Raw genomic sequence first — 13,655 nt, 5'->3', positions numbered from 1 at the left:
CTATACAATACATACTAAGATTCAATGGCCACCTATATAGTCCAGATATGGGAGTGGCCAGAGACAGAAGAAAAGGAAAAAGGTCAAACTCCCACCCTGCACTCGTTACCACTGAGGCTGTGTTTGCACCCTCATTATAAAAAGCCCTCTTGTCCAAAGGGGACACGGCGACTTGAAGCAGACTGGACAGGCACTGCTGCCTACAAATAGGCTGAAACCAGGCTGTGAAGATTTCCTGTCTTCCTGAGGGAAGAAAAATTACTGTCTTTCACAGAAGCTAATTCACTTGTTAGGCACTGCATGTTCATACCAAATTTGCAATATGATCCATGACAAAGTTTCCAAGATGTGACTATAATACATAAAAATAACTATCAATAGTACCAAATCAGAGAGAAAAGGATGAGACTATTCTCTCAAATTCATATGCTAGAACCTGATAACTCTTAATTTTGTTTCTCCCCTGCTGCTAAGTGAATAGAAAAACCACAGCCCTTCCCTCTAAATTACACTGGAGAAATCAAAGGTCACACTCTTCCATCTTTTCAGTATGATTCAACATGTCAGGCTGTTTACTTTCTGCCAATTAACACTCCTGCAGCTCGGGAACCGCCCCCTACTCCCTCACCAGGATGCACACAGGTATTTGTTTAATAGCGCACAAATGCAGACACTCTGTGGTTTCCTTCTGGCCTCCTCTGCCTGATGCTTGCTCACTCAAACTGCAGTGGAGTTGGTAACACGCACTCCCTAACTAAGTATATTTATTTAGTTTAGCATTTAGTTTACCTGGTCTTTGAACGAAGTACCCCTTTTCAAACCCTGTCAGAAAACACGTTTGTATATAAATCCAGTACGATCTATAAACCGAGCTGTGGGCAGAGCGAACAGCTCCAGCTGCCGGGGGCGATACAGCTCGGCAGGGCGGGCAGGCTCTCGCCATTGTTCAGCCCAGGTGTAAATCCTGCCGGAACGAAGCTCTGCCCGCGCCTGCTCCGCAGGGTGCCCCGCAAGGGCCCTCGGTGTCCAGCCAAGGCACATCTCTCCCGAGCCGCGGCAAAGGCGTTACAGTAACTACGTCTGATCCCCCAAACGCTCTCTGGAGCTCTCACCCGGGGCTGTCCGTCGGGTGGTTCCATGAGGACGCAGCCCAAGGCATGCTGGGAAGCCCTCCAGGTGTCGGAGGGACGGCTTCGTTCATCAGCTCCCTCAGCACAAACCAGCGAGGGGCTGCCCGCGGCCTCTCCCCGCTCCAGCCACCAGCGTGCCCGAGCCAGCGCTGCCGGTTTCCCGGCGGGGATGGTGACGGTGACAGCAGAACCAACCCGCACCGCCCTGGCCCCCGGCCCATGGGACCGCGCTCATGGGCGCTCTGGAGCGGAACGAGGAGGGCAGCTCCCAGCGGCCCCACCAGCGGCATGTGCCCCGCGCCCCTTCCCTGTCCGCAACCCGCGCGCGCCCATTGGCTGCCGCCTCAGCCCCGCCCCACTCCTCCCTCCGCCATTGGACGGACGCTGCTTCTCTCTTGAGCCCCTCCCTCGGGCTCGAGCTGTGATTGGCTAGCTATTCCCCTCCCCTTGGCGCCCCGTCCTATCCCTGCCAAGTGATTGGGCAATGCTCACCCCCTGTCTCCGCCTCCCCACCGGTGTTCCGCTTCGCCATTGGGGGAGTCCCTCCTTTCTCCGTGCTCCCCTCCCACCCGGGTGCCGCGGGGCCTCCCATTGGGCCCCGGCCGCCCGCCTCGCACGCGCGTCGGCGCGGCCAGGCGGGGCCCGTCCCCTCGCGTGACGCCCGCGCCGCCGATTGGGGCAGCTCGGGCGCGGGCCGCGCTTCCGGTGCGGCGCGGCCCGGCCGAGCGGGGGCGGCGGAGCGGGCGCGGCGGGGCCGGCGCGATGGAGCGGCCCGAGCGGCCCCGCGCCAACGGCTGCGGCGCCCACGGCGCGCTCCGCAACGGCTTCGTGCGCGGCCCGCCCGGCACCCAGGTGAGCGCGGGGCACGGGAGGCGCTGGGGCGGGCGGGGGCCGCGGCGGCGGGGCCCCGGGAGGCACCGCGGTGTGGCTGTGAGGGGTGTCGGCAGAGCCCAGCGGTTTGTGTCGTCAGCCCTCGCCTGGGGAGGGAGGGAGGGAGGGCAGCGCCCGCCCGGGGGTACTCGCTCACCGCACTGGTGGCGGCGTGGGAAGTGACTGTCCCTCGGGTCACGGCTGTAACTTCACTTTTACCGGTGCCAGAGCTTTGAACTTAAACCTCGCTGTAGCGCAGTAGGTGTGTGGTTTAGAAGAGAAGGTTTCAGCAGTCCTTGGCCCTGTTTCGCTGTTCCAGGTGCGACGTGGGGGCTGTGGGCACAGGTAGCCTTGAGCAGGCACTTCCCCTAGAGCAAGGCTGGGGGCTGGTGCAGCGCTTCCCATCCGGCTGTGCCACAGCCTGCCATGCAAGTGAGTGTTTGTCTTGCAGACTTGAGTTGTTTCTGTGCGAAACACTCAAGTTTTGTGTTACAGTGTGAAGAGCTTAAAAGGTTGTCATGAATTCAGCCCCAGCAGAAGGTTGTGTTTCCTTGAACACCTCTAGCTGCTGGAGAAAAGCCTTCCTCTGTCATCATCTCTCCTGCTGCTTCTGTTTTTCAGTCCTCTGCTGTCCCTTCTGTTTTCTCAGTGTAGGCTTGTGCACTCACTGTGTGAGCTGGATTGAGAACTGATGCAGGGTAAAATGAGACTTTTTTTCCCCTGAGCTATCTTTAACTGAGGATACTTACTGTGTTTCTTTGGGTGGATGGATGCTCACAGTCATGCCCTGGCCCTTGAGAGATACAGCCCAATACTGGAAGTGAACAAATGGAGGGAGGTACAGGACCTTCAACTGGCAGCAGTGTCAGCTTGTGCTGGTTTGGGGAGCTGTGGCTTTGCTAGTCTTGCCTTGCAAACACCCAGCCCTGCTGGCTATAAAATCTTACATGTAAATCTTTGTAATAAGACAAAGTGTGGTGCTGGAAAGTGTTGTTCTGTGAGAGTTTTTCCCCACCCTGTGCTTTCTAAAGAAGAACGTCTGAATACAGTTATATTCTTCTACTTCAGAGGAACATAAAGTGAGGTAGGGAGGCATTTTCTTCAAGGGCTTTGTTTACCTGTGTATCTGGAAAACATGGGTGATGCAGCATGTGAATGGGAAAAAAACTTAGACTTCAAACTGAGGAAGCTTTAAAAGCCTTGCTGGTTTATGAGATGTTCTGTTCACTTAGTAGCTTGCACATGATAATATGCTCAGATATGTTTTGGAGACCTGAGGCATTTGAGATAACTATTTCTAAAGTGGGTCAGGGTTCACTGGAGAAGTGGTCATGAGAAATCTTACCAAAAATCCAGAGTGTAGCAGCAGTGTGAGTTATAAGAGTGTAGGAAAGTTTGATATCTTTCTGGCAGCTGCTTGCTGGTCAAACAGATTTATAATTAGGAGTATTACATTTTTTCTCCATAATTTTATGTGAGCTCCATAATTTTATGTGAGCTAGCTTTATGCTAACTTTCAAAGTGAGAGTCTGCATGTTAGAACTGGACTGGAAGAAGCAATTGCTTAGGGGAGCTAATTATGTCCATCTTTCTTAGATAGCATCCGTGGTGGTAAGCTGCCAAAAGATGTGTTTGCTGATATATCAGAGATTCTGATATCACTGGCTACTTGGTTGGTCTTTTGCCTTTTCAGTTTTGTTTTTTGGGCATTTCTACAGAAGAAGGGAAACATGTGAATGCTCACTTTGTATTGGATATATTTGCTGTGTATGTATATATTACATACTTACCACACAGAGTACTTGAAAATCTGCAACTGTAAGCGAGTACCAAAAACAAGGCAGCTTACACAAAAGAATGTGATTGTTACTTAGTAGGAAAAAAAAACAAACAGAAAAGTAAGGATGAGGAAAATAACTTTTCAAGAAGGCCTTTCAAGGGTTTTGTGCAAGAAATAATAGGTAAAATGAGATCTAGATGAAATGATGGGAAGAGGTGGGGAAAGGAAAACCATCAGTTTAAAGAAATGTTGCAGTCATTGACAATTTATCTGGAAAACCATGGAGCTTCTGAGGGGAGAATTTAGAGACAGGGTAGTGCATTACTGTGTCCCCCAGTAGGGCTTGATAGTGCAGCAAAGCTTTACCCACTTTGAACTGTGTGAAAAAAAGGAGTCCTCTTCTACCTAGGATGTTTCTGCTCAGGTTATCTATGTAAGTTGGAAGGTTTTTTAATTATTGATTTGTTTGTTTATGTTGTTTGGGAGTTTTTATCCTAAAAAAAATAAAGCTTAAATTCAGATGTTTCCCTATGATACTTCCTTCTCTAAGGGTGGTATTTGACACAGAGTAGGTTCTTTACTCCAGCATGCACAGAAGAGGGTGAAATTGTTTACTTAATTTTCAAAGAGGTTGTGTTTGTCTCCTTCTGAACTGCTAAACCTCTTTGGCAAGAGGAGAGGAGAAACTTGCTGCCTACTAAAACTGTGCAGTAACAGACTCTGGCTACGTTGGAGATTAATGAAATATCATCAGTGACTGGGAAAGTGACCATTTGAAGTTAGGGTTCGAGCATAGTAAAAATATTCTGCTGAAGTACTAAGATAAATAACAGCTCTTGGCTTTCCTGAGATATCTTGTGTTCAAATTACTTGGCTCCTGCTTGAAGATGATCTGTTTAGAGATTGTTGCATTCACTGAATTTCAATCTCATTATGAACACCTTAATTACTTAAAAAACACCTTAATGGTTGAAGAACCATATAGAAATTTAAAATTGTGTAATGTTGGAGAAAAGTGACTTTTTTTCTGACTGTATACAGTTAGGGGAGTTAATGGTTAGAAAGTATAGTAATTTATGGATGGACTTAAAATTGATTGAGAATTCTGGTGTAATACTGCAGTATGTAAGATAAAAGCTTGACATCTCAAAGGGTATTGTCATGATGTGAGGAGCTGAACATAGATAGGAGAAAGAGAACAGATCGTAGTAAGAGAGATGTGAAGTTAACTCTTCAAGTTGTGCATGATGCTGCTTTCTATGCCCTTCTGCTGTTTTGGGGAGAGTGTTGAATTCAATATAAAAATGGTGTTTAGGAGCTATCAAGACACTTGTGGGAATAATAAATGGGGGGAAATTGCTTTTTCTTTCTGCAGTGCAATTTTAAACTGGTACGTACTTCTCCATTGGAATGTTTTGCAAATGACTAATGGTTTTCCAATGCTGCATCTGAAAAGATTTTTCTTGCTTAGAGTAGGGAGATTGGGACATCTTTAATGGGAGAAGATGCCCTTATTTTCCAAGATAATTCATTTGAATCCACCTGTTATTGTTACCAAATTCTTAGTAATGTGATTTTTTTTTTACTCCTTAATTGAGTTTCTCACATTAGAATGGTTCTGTTATGCTTCTAGAAGTTGAAGAAGAAGTAGTCTCAACCTAAAAAAAAATAAATTGGAATATAGGTTTTAGATATCAAGTTCTTAATTTCTGTTGTGTGCAGTATCTCTGAGTGTGTTAGATAGGAGCTGGAGTTATATAAACAAATTTTAATTTCCCTGGTGTTTCTAGAAGGTTTTCAAACACCATTGTATAGCAACCTCTAGATAACATACATGCCTTTGTAAGCAATGTCTTGTACTGCTTCCTCAGGAAGACAAGGAACAGTTTGGTTGATAAAAGTGGGAGGACTGTGGGATTTGCATTCCTTTAAGACAAGTCCTGAATTCTAGCAGCTATTAAAATGGCCAGCATAGATATTTCTTTCCTGGAAGTTTTGGTGTGGATATACAGGAAACAGTTTGTGTAGTCTTGTGATTTGTGCTTGCTCTTCTTAAATTGCACAAACTGTTAAAGGTTCATCTTGTGGGACTGCTGCAGGATGCAGGGGAACAATGGCTTCATCCTGATTTCTAAGGTGCTTTTGTTGGAATTCAGGTTAGTGTAGTTTCTTTTGGAGAGCACACTTAAGATGACTGCAGCAGATACTGCAAGTTCTTCTTGCTACAAGTGGTTTAGTGACGTGAATCATATTTCAGATGAAAGTTAGGATAAGATAAACAACTACCCTATCCACTGGTGTAAAAAGGAATTGGAGTCCAGAATTGTGAGGTTTTTCACATCTGTGTACAAATTTAAAATTTAGGTATTTCTGACAGAAAAAAAAAGATCCTGAGAATCTAAATCTCATTAACAACTTCTTGAAGAAGTGGTTGTTGCCCCTTACTCAGCATTTGGGAGATGGCATCTTGCAAATGGTATCCAGTTTTGAGCTTGTCAGAAAGATCCTGACATAACCACATCAATCTGTGAATCCAGTGGAGGGTCCCCGAGAAATGGAGAGGCTGTGAGAGCTGGGTTTGCTCTACCTTAGGAAGAGAGAAGGCTTGACTAGCTGGCTGCAGGATATAGAGGAAATGGGGCCAGACTCTTGGAAGCATGTGGCAATAGTAGGAGAAGCAACACATGTCATTTGGAGGAATAGGAAATTTTGATTGCACATAAGGAAAATAATTTTTCACACAAGGGTGGTAAAGTACTGAAAGAAGTTGCCCAAAGAGGTTGTGGTATCTCCATCCATGAAGGAGTTCAAGAAGTTCCAGGTGGTTGGACGTGGTCCTTGGCAGCCTGCTGTAATTAGCCCTGCTTTGAGCTGGGGCTTGGACACAGTGGAGGTCCCTTCCAGCCTTACAGAGGTGAGCTCATGGACTGCAGGGGAGTTTGTCCAGGTTTGGACATCAGCATTAATCCCCAAACCCCTGTGAAGATGTGTGCCTTAGGGCTTATAGCAGGTACTCTGAGGCCTACATCAGACCTGAGGAAAGGAATTACTGCTTTCCAACTCTTGCTTGGTTTGATCATTGACTGTATTTATTGTGTCAGTAACGTAAAAGTGAAGTGAGAGGAAAGTTGTGTGATCTAGAAAAGACTGCAACCTTGTTCACATATTTTCATTGACAAAACTCTATTTTTGAAAAAGTGTACCTGTGCACAACGATCTTTTTCTGCTACCAAATTCAGTTATAAAAGACTGTAAGCCTTTGTGGAAGGAACAGCTACTCAGCATTTTCCCTGGCTAAATGAATATTTGAGGTCATCATATTAAATTAGTAGGTGTAGTGCCAGTGTTGTGCTTGTTGAGAATCTGTGTGTCTGTGCTGGTATGAAAACAAATGCCTGTGATAGCTGCTGATATTATGGGCTTCACTTAGATTTCAATATGTGCCAGTGAAAAATTAGTTTGGTTGAAGTGTTAAAATCTGTTGATTGTATTTGGACTGCCAGTTCAAATTCAGCTGGTGATAAGCCTTAAATGCCCTTCAGAAATTGTTATAGATGTATACAAGTTAATTTATTTTTACTATACTTACTTGAGTGATATGTTGTATTTTTCTGTCTTAATTGTACAACAAAACCGTTTTTTTTCTAAATTTCATGTGTTCAATTTGTTGGGGGGACAAAAGCTTTATTTATCTATTGACTTCAGTTTCACTAGGTGGAACGTAAACCATTGGCCCATCTTCAGTGAGGTTTCCAGTTTTTTGTTTTGCCATCATTAAGAAATGAATCCTAGAAAAAGAACTGTTTTTAATTCAAAAGTATAGTTTTGAAGAATACTTAGGGTTGAAAAGTTTAGGAAGTAATGGAGTTTAATGTCCATAAAAATGAGAGCAGATTCTAGAATATGTCAGGAAATGCTTTCAGAGGTATCTGAGAGCCTGGAGATTGACTTGTTGGGGAAGCACTGCAGACCTCGTCTGTCTTTGGAAATCTTTATTGTAAATTGTATTTAGTATTCTGTGTGCCTGAAATCTACTAAACATAATAGATAAAATTACATGTGAGGTTCAAGGTAATTTAAGGTAAAGAATTTAAAAATTCTTCTAATTTAAAAATTTTTAAAAATTAAATAGTTTCTTAGATTAAAAAAATTAAGAAAAATAGTATATTCTCAGTATAATTCAAATTGTCACCAATATGTAGTTAGTAAAAAGCACCAAGTTTTATTGCATCCTTTACGTGCTAATGGAGGGCAGGGGAGAACCCAAGCCCAAACAACTTTTAAATGTTACGAAGATTTACACTGTTTTTGTGGATGTGGTAAGTTCATCTTAAACAAGGACTATCAAATTTGTAGTGACTAACTAACTGTAAATAAAAATATTTGATAATAGCTGTCAAGAAGAACAAATCTTTAATTAAAAATATACTCTTAAAGTCTGTTTTATAAAACAAGTTTATCTCCTGTGGGTTTTTTTTTTTAAAGTTTAAAATGTGATTCAAACCAGTTAATTCTAACTTTGGCAGTAAACACTTTGTCTTCTTACCTATGCAACAATCTGAGATTGAAAATCTAAGCAAAGCAGTGCAAGGAAAAGGGCTAGAGGTAACAGTAAAATGACCACAGGGTATCTAACATTTTAGAGCAGCTCCTTTCATGGAATTCTCACTGCTGTGATTTCTGTAGTGCTGATTTCCTCAATCCTTTGTGATGAATGTGGCCACTTTTGCATACGGAGGCACACTCATGGATGTGGTCTTTCACAGTGTGTTTCTAAAAATAGAAGCGGCAAACCTGTTAGTAAAATTTCTGCAGTATGTGTGGTATGTGGCAGTGAGAAGCTACTAAATTTTAATAAGAATTTAGCAAAGTTGTGTTCCAGCATAAATAATCTTTTTAATGTGTTTACATTAAGTCTGCCAGGTTCATGTGAATTTGTTCTTCCTGTCAGCATGAAATGAAGTGGCCTCTCTAATACAGGGTGCTGGTCCTTTCCTGGGGTAGCAGCAATAAGCAATTACCCTGTGCTGCTCTCGTACTTGTGCACTATGTATTGCACTTGTAGCACCTTCTCTCCCTAAAGTACAAGCCTGCCATGCAAGGTGTGTACCCAGAGTCCTTGGTAAATCCTGTGTGTTGTCTACAGTAGCATCTGCAAATGTTCCTGTGTTTGTGCACATCTTTTGTCTTCTCCCCCACAAAGGATACAGAGTGTCCAAAGGAGGGCTACAGAGATGGTGAAAGGATCTAGAAGGAAAACTTCGTGAAGAGTCACTGAGATCACTTGGTCTGTTCAGCCTGGAGAAGTGGAGGCTGAGGGCACACCTTATTGCAGTTACAACATCCTCAACAGGAGGGGCAGGCACTTATCTCTTCATTCTAGTCATCAGTGACAGGACCCAGAGGAAGGGCATGAAGGTGTTCTGGGGCAGGTTTAGGTGGGATATTAGGAAAATGTTCTTTACCTGGGAACAGTGACCCAGGGAAGTGGTCACAGCACCAAGCCTGGCAGAGTTCAAGAAGCTCTTGGAGAGCTCCCTCAAATAGGTGGTGTGACTCTTGGCGTTGTGCTGTGCAGGGCCAGGAGTTGGACTCGATAGTCCTTGTGGGTCCAACTCAGTCAATTCTGTGATTATCATCAGACTCTCATGTGTTCTGCTTAGACCAGTGTAGTCCTTTCTAGCAGTAGCTGTGTGATGCTGCTGCAGCTCAATAACTGCTACAATACTGTTTCGTGTGCTTTGTTTGCCAAGAGTTTGGCCCAACACGGGCATTACCTGTGGCTGGTTCTTTGCTGCCTTCTGTAGGCTGAGTTGTGCTCTCTGATTCTCGTGCAGCTGAGTTCCTTAATGTGATGGTGCTCTTCTGCATACAGGTACTCTGCACAGTACAGGAAAGTGAGTTGTAGGTGAGCATACACATCATTTTTTTGATTCATGTGTTTAAGTGAACTCTGACTGTTCTTCGTGCTTGGATGTGCTGTGTATTCTACTTCAAAGGTCATGGCTCACTTTATGATCATAAAGCATGTTGAAATCATAAAAGTCTTAATCTTCCACACCTTTTTTCTCTTCCCGATGAAAGGAAATGAGGCACTGAACTGTAGCCACCTTCTTTCTTGGTCTCTGGAACTGAAATTGCTGTTCTTTTGCAGCAGCTTTGGAGCTTGCAGCATGTAAGCTTTCATTTGGAGGTTTACATGCTTGCAAAACAAATAGGCTTGTATTTAATATGACTACAAATGTCTCTTCTGTAGTCAAATTCTAGAGATTTTTTACGGTCATATGCTTCATGAAGAGTTTGTGGAATTGCATTCAGTCTTTAATTTTTTTGATTCAGCTAGGATAACACAAGCTGCTCAGCTGATATCATAGCTGATACGCAAATTTAAGGATGTATTAATACTAGTGGAAGAAAAATGAGAGGTGAAATTGATTGGAGTATGGGTTGGATCAATACTGGTATTCCTAAAAAGCCTTTCTTAGTGAAATGTTGGGATGGACCATATTGAATAGTTTGTTTTAGTTTTAGCATTTGTTACAAGCACAGGCACCTCCAGAGACCTGGAAAAAATTGGTATGTTTTTATTTTGATTAAGTTTGCATATAGATTTGGGTCTATATTTTGATATAGATTGGGTTTTTATTTTGATTAAGTTTGCATATAGGGTCTCTTAGTTGTTGGGTTTTTTTTCAGTAACTACTTTTTGGTGCTTGGTAACCTCAGATCCATTATCTTAGAATGTAGTCTTTTCTCATCTCTTCCAGATGAACTTCCAGTTACTTGGGAAAAACATTAGAAGCTTTGATGTGATCTCTAATTATTCAATACTAGGTCATTTGCAAAGCAGTCACTGCCAGTTTTCTGTCTGCTTATCCAGAAATCAGCTGCTGGTGGGCAGGCACAGGTGCCAGGTGTGTAACGTGCCTGCTCCTGAACAGCTGCTCTTCACAGCCTGAGCTGACAATGTGAGCATGCAGACTTCTACTTGTAATTCCCCAAGCTGTGAAACTGTGCTGGTTGGAGCTGCAGTGTGTGATCTTCCTTCTACCTGGATGCAACAAAATTCGATAGTTTTGTGTACAGGAGCCATAGTGATACAGTTAAGCAGTTCTGAGAGTAATAGAGAGGAGGTAGGTGGCTCTCACAGTTTTTCCTTTGCATTGTTGGCTCACTGATTCTGTGATTGTCATGGTGCTGCTGCCCCTGCTCTCTCTCCAAAAGCTGCTGCCTCTTGTTTGCTGAGCTCTATCGAATGACTTTGTGGAGCAGTGCTGTAAAGACTATTAAGGTCTAATGAATAACCTTGTGCAGACAATTATATTTCCAACATGGATCAGTTCAGTGTTGAAGGGATGCTATGCTGATAATCAGATTTAGTTGCTTTAGTTGTACTAGCTGGAGGCTGGTGCAGGTGGCTCAGAGTAGGAGTGAGTGGGGCAGGGATAGGTTCTTTGGCAGGTGCGTTCATGAAGAGAATGGTGTGTGAACCTTTGGCTTGCACTAAAGCCTTAAAGTGCCAGCGCTTGAGCTGCAGCGTGGTAAGCAAGCGTTCCTACACTTGTGCCAAAGCCATGGTAATTTTCTGCCTTAAGCCACTGCTGTATGCAGTGTGTTTTTAAAATAATACTTCAGTATTAAACCTGGCCTCAAAGCACTGCAATCTAGTTACCTGCATCTAAGTGCTGCTGCTAAAAGTTCCTACTCTGTCTTTGCTATTTTGTTTCCATACATCCACCTATTAGTAAGCCCCCACAACTACTGTGTCCAAATCAAGGATTTGCTTTGCTTAAAACCATGTCAGAGGAAGGGAAGAGGTAGAAATGACTGTCAGGAGGGAAGTGCTGTTGTGGTTTGTACTTGGTGACTGCTGCTATAGCATAATTGTATTGCTAAGAACAGCCCCTTGCTTCTGAAAAGTTGCTTTAATGATATTAGTGACAGACATAAAATACAGACTTGCTCCAGCACCTGGGATGAGCAGGTATCACTTTCCAGGTTATTCAATGTCTGGTGATGCCAGCAAGTATGTGTGCCTTATTGATTCATCAACTGTTGTAGAGGTTAGTATGATTCTACCTTACTTTCCCATATGATAGTATGAGTGACATAGGTGAATAACTGATTTTATTCTGTCTGCTGGCCCACACCCCTCGGGAATTATTTGACATTGTCTTTTTTTGATGAATTTAGGTTCAATCTCTTTCCTAGGTGTGGAGGTTTTTTTGATTAGTACATTTTAAGAAATACATTTCTTACTTTTATATATATTGGATGCCACACAAAGGGGATTTATGTCTTATAGAATATTCTTTCATATGTAGCTATTCTATTATCGTGCAGCCATTCTAACACTTAGCCAAGATATCCATTTGCACCTAATAGCTAGATTTCTATGTTTTCATTCATTAATTTGTGAGATCTGATCTTTAACTTAACAATTTGAAAAAGTAGTCTAGTTGAAACCATGATTTTTCCCCCCAGTGTTAATATTGGGTGAGCATTTGCCCTGTAGCTGTGAAGTTTTTCTGTAACAGTCACAAATATTGCATATTTTAGTAATTGTACCTGAGACAGACCTGCTGTATACACTAGGCAGCTGGTAAATCTCCTACCTTCAGATGACATGTGAGTAGCAAGATGACTTTTACTGTGGATTTTATGCAGAAAGCCATTCTTTGTTCTGTGTGCTGACATATATGCTGTGTTGAGACTCTGTATACAATGACTTTTTTGTCTGTGGTGTCATGTCCGCCTCATGGATGAGTACAGTGTTTATGTCAGCATCTTTAGGCTAACAGCTACAGAGATACGTGGATTATGATTGTTTTGTTACACTAATACAGTCTTCCAAGTCTGAGAATATATTGTTTAGATCAATAAAACTATTACTTTCTATTTTGTTTTTCTCTGTAGTAACCCTGGGACGTGTCGCTGTTCTGTTACTTGTGCTCTCTTTGTGGAGGCACTTTTTTCATTTTGGTTTGCCTAGATGTAAGCAATGCTCTGTATGTAGCTTTGCAAACTAAATAGTTTTAATGAGATGTTAGATTAAACTACCCTAGATTGGTAACTGTGACTTGGGTTATATCAGCAATTTGGCAACTTCATATATAGAGGCTGGCAGTGTTTATCAGTAATGGCCGAACTTAGCTGGAAGCAGTTTTTGCTGAGTGGTGGGGATGCAGAGCTGGGGACTGCTCTGAAATGTCTGCCTTTTTTTCAATTAATACCTCAACTGCTTCTCTTTAAATTTTTACTACAGATAAATCATATTGTGCACAATGGAGGATTATACAAAAGGCCTTTCAATGAAGCTTTTGAAGAAACCCCAATGCTGGTTGCTGTGCTGACCTATGTAGGCTATGGCGTTCTCACTCTCTTTGGATACCTGCGAGATTTCATGCGGCAGTGGAAGATTGAGAAGTGTCAAAATGCAACAGAAAGGGAAGAACAGAAGGTAACCACTGGGAAATAATGTTCATGGGAAATGGGCTGAGGCTTGAGTGTTTCTTTGGGGAGAAGTGATGTTCAAAGTTTCCTGCTGTTTTCCTTGTCTTCTGGATGCCCCAATTGCTATACAAGTAGTGCTGTGTTATAAAAAAAATAATGTTTCTTTTGAGTTGTTTTTCCTCAGAATAGTTTCCTCATCTGTCTCAGTGCAAAGCTGCATCAACAATTAGATGAACATACAGCTGCAGAAACAAGAGTTTGGGAAAGAGAGACTGCATATTCCAGCATCAGTACTTAAAAAAAGGCTCTGGTTTTAGTTTCACACCAATGGGAGGCTTTCTGATGCTGATCTGGTGACTGAGTTTTGATTTAGAAATGTTATTAATTCTCTTTATCTGAAGCAGTTACAAAGAGAAGCTTGT

At 43.0% G+C, this 13,655-nt stretch overlaps 1 protein-coding gene across 1 annotated transcript in view; it reads left to right on the top strand.

Annotated features, from left to right (window-relative positions):
• The first annotated feature begins 1,848 nt into the window (after positions 1-1,848).
• SPTLC2 (serine palmitoyltransferase long chain base subunit 2) overlaps positions 1,849-13,655 on the top strand; it is a 78,029-nt gene continuing 66,222 nt past the window's right edge. Inside the window, exons 1-2 of the mRNA XM_059473440.1 lie at positions 1,849-1,982; positions 13,046-13,240. Of these exons, the coding sequence (XP_059329423.1) occupies positions 1,893-1,982; positions 13,046-13,240 (285 nt within the window). The 5' untranslated portion in view covers positions 1,849-1,892. The remainder of the gene's footprint in view (positions 1,983-13,045; positions 13,241-13,655) is intronic.

The sequence above is a fragment of the Ammospiza nelsoni genome, chromosome 6, assembly GCF_027579445.1.
Source record: "Ammospiza nelsoni isolate bAmmNel1 chromosome 6, bAmmNel1.pri, whole genome shotgun sequence".
In the NCBI taxonomy this organism is placed as follows: domain Eukaryota; kingdom Metazoa; phylum Chordata; class Aves; order Passeriformes; family Passerellidae; genus Ammospiza; species Ammospiza nelsoni.
Note: the sequence above shows the minus strand (reverse complement) of the source record. Positions and strands in the feature narration are given on the sequence as shown.